Source organism: Talpa europaea, assembly GCF_964194135.1.
Source record: "Talpa europaea genome assembly, chromosome: 12".
Taxonomy (NCBI): domain Eukaryota; kingdom Metazoa; phylum Chordata; class Mammalia; order Eulipotyphla; family Talpidae; genus Talpa; species Talpa europaea.
In genome coordinates, this window is record NC_140079.1 from 48821721 (window position 1) to 48824770 (window position 3050).

Genomic DNA, 3050 nt, shown 5'->3' on the forward strand with positions numbered 1-3050 from the left:
GGGTTGCAGGCAGCCCCACAACCCAGCGCTCAACTACTGCGCCACCGGGGAGGCCCCTCACTTCTCTTTTAAGCACCATTCGTAAATCATTCATTAGTTATTAAAACCAACCACAGAGACCTCTAGTCTCTGTGCTAGGCTGGTGGTTGTCAGGTATATGTCAGGTGACCTCAGGTTAATGTTCTTGGTGTTGATTCACTCTCACTTTTCAGCAGTACCTCCTTACTAGGATCTAGGACTCAGCTGGTTGGAAACTCTGTGAAGAAAATTGCCTTGTGGTTGACTGAATTGCTCATGAATGGTTAATGAAAGAGAGGGAACCTCTCTACCACACAAAATGGCAGGAAGGAATGATGCTTTGGTCCCCCAGCTAAGTTTAGAATTTCAAAAAGCAAGCACTAAGACCTGTCCAGGGCTAGGTTTTACCGGTTGCAGTACTGCTGCAAAGGAGGTATTTAAGCTACTTAAGAGTATTCATTAGGCACATTTTTTCTGTGTTACCATGACATCTAAATACATAATTTTTCCATGGGACAATGGTCTGGACAGGAGGGTAAGTTTTCCTATAAATTGTATGTTCCCAATAGATCAGATGAGAACAAAGGGAATCTAGTTTTTATTGGTTCCTCCTCATCAACTCTGCTGTGTTCCAGAATCTCACCTTCCAGCCTTTTACCCCAGCCATGATTTAAAATATTCTCCAAGTCAAAGACTTAACAAGATCTGAATTAGAACGCTTGATACTTCAAAATATTGACTTGTGGATATAGTCACTGATATTTTGGAAAATTGCATTTTTACCTTTCTAATGGGGGAGAACTAAGTTTGTTTGACATCAGCTTGGGGCACTGCACATTTTGTGTTCATGATACATTTGACCAAAAAAAAAAAAAAAAAAAAAAAGGGAATTCCATATCTTTGTCACAAATTAAGAGCTGTCAATTGGTACCTCATTTTGAAATTTTTGTTAATTATAAGAAATACATAGGGCCTCCCCAGTGGCGCAGCGGTTGAGCGCAAGGTTGCGAAGCTGCCCGCAGCCTCTGCAGTGCCGGTTCAATCCCCGGCTGCTCCCCGGCCACCGGAGGAGGGTTCCACATGGCGCGCAGACCTCTCCTGCCTCCCGCTGCTCCCCTCAGCAGTGTATTTCGGTCCTTCTGCCTGCTCTGCTCCCCGCTCTGGCTCTGGTGAATTCTCTCACCCTCCCGCGCTTCTGACTGTACCCAGTGCTTGTATAAATAAACAAATAAATAAATAAATAAATGAAAAAAAGTGTCATAAATTAAAAAAAAAAGTAGTTCAATGCATAGTGATACTTTTAGTGAAACAAAAAGGGAGCAGAAATCTTAAAGTGGATTGTATATACTAATAGAGGAGTGGAGATCAAAGAAATAGAAACTACAGGAAAGAAATTAAAGAGCAAAGTGTATTTTCATATGCTGATCAAATAATCACAATTTCTCGCTCTGAGGATTTGACCTCAGAATTAAGGGCACTTCAGATAATTAGTATTTTTGTGGCTTCCTCTCAAAGAATGTTTTCAGGGCCTTCTTTATATCATTGTTCCTTAGACTGTAGATGAAGGGGTTCACCATGGGTGTGACCACAGTGTACATCACCGAGGCTATTGCACTTGAGTGTGAGCCGTGGGAAGCAGCAGTACTAAGGTACACTCCTAGAACTGTGGAATAAAACAAGGAGACAACTGAGAGGTGAGACACACAGGTGGAAAATGCCTTATACTTCCCTTGAGTTGATGAGATCCCACGAATGGAAGAAACTATTTTAAAGTAAGAGTAAAGGATCCCAGTGAGGGGACCACTACCAACCAGAACTGATATAAAATAAACCACCACATTATCAGCAAAGGTGTCAGAACAGGCAAGTTGAATCATCTGATTGAGTTCACAGAAAAAGTGGGGGATTTCCAAGATGCCACAAAAGGACAGTCGTGACACCATTAAGCTTTGTAACAAGGAATCCAGGGTACTGATGATCCAGGACACCAGCACCAAGAGGCCACACAGGTGGGGATGCATGATGACCGTGTAGTGCAGGGGGTGGCAGATGGCCACATAGCGGTCGTAGGCCATCACGGTCAGGAGAAAGATGTCCAATAATCCAAAGAGAATGAAAAAATACACTTGGGTGATGCATCCTTCATAGGTTATGGCTTTTCTCTGTGTCTGAATGTTGACCAGTATCTTGGGGATGGTGGTGGAGGTGAAACAGATGTCCACAAAGGACAGGTTGGAGAGGAAGAAGTACATGGGGGTGTGGAGGTTGGGGTCTGAGATGACGGCCACAATGATGAGCAGGTTTCCCAACACAGTGATGAGGTACATGGAGAGAAAAAGTCCAAATATGACAGGCTGTAACTTTGGTTCCTTTGATAATCCTAGCAGGAAAAATTCTGAAATTTGCGTGTCATTCCCTGGTTCCATGTAGTGGAAGTGGCTGCCAGAAAACAGAAAGTAACATGGGCAATGTCAGAAATGACCCTCACAAGCATATTGGAAATGCTGTGATTTTTATTTTGCATTCAATAATCAAGATCCATAAATTTTAATTACCTGATCCCTTCAAGCCCCCCCGGTGCCATCTGGAAATAGGAATTCCTGTCCCTCTCCCAGCCTTTCCCCAGGTAGAAAGGCTACACTTTTAGTGAGCAATTCTGTGTTGCATTCGGGGAATATAAATCGAGTAATGACTGGATTTGAGACAGGATGTACAGTGCTGAGGAACAAAAGTCTCTAAGATTCACTGATGGTGAAGGAATATAAGCAAATATAAAAATCAGATAAATTATCAGATGTTACCAGGTGCCAAGCAGACAAATCAGTCATGTCTAAAGAGAGAGTAGATGGGGGTGTTATATTTTACTGGGTATTATATTTCATTTTTGTAGACTGGCAAACATTATAATGAAGACCTGCGGTAAGATTAGGTGGGAAACATAAGTTTTCTCAGGGAATGTGTACTGAGGGTCAGAATGTAAAGCCTGGCCAGGGTAATGGCTCTGGAAAAACTGTTGTGTTAAAAGTCAAGGC

General features: G+C 42.6%; 1 protein-coding gene across 1 annotated transcript; it reads right to left on the minus strand.

Annotated features, from left to right (window-relative positions):
• Positions 1-1505: 1505 nt before the first annotated feature.
• LOC311181597 (olfactory receptor-like protein OLF4) lies at positions 1506-2453 on the minus strand (the record flags this gene model as incomplete). The annotated part of the gene is made up of 1 exon (XM_084250044.1): positions 1506-2453. Exon 1 carries the CDS (start codon positions 2442-2444, stop codon positions 1506-1508), a length of 939 nt encoding a protein of 312 aa, XP_084106170.1. The 5' UTR covers positions 2445-2453.
• Between the last annotated feature and the right edge of the window lie 597 nt (positions 2454-3050).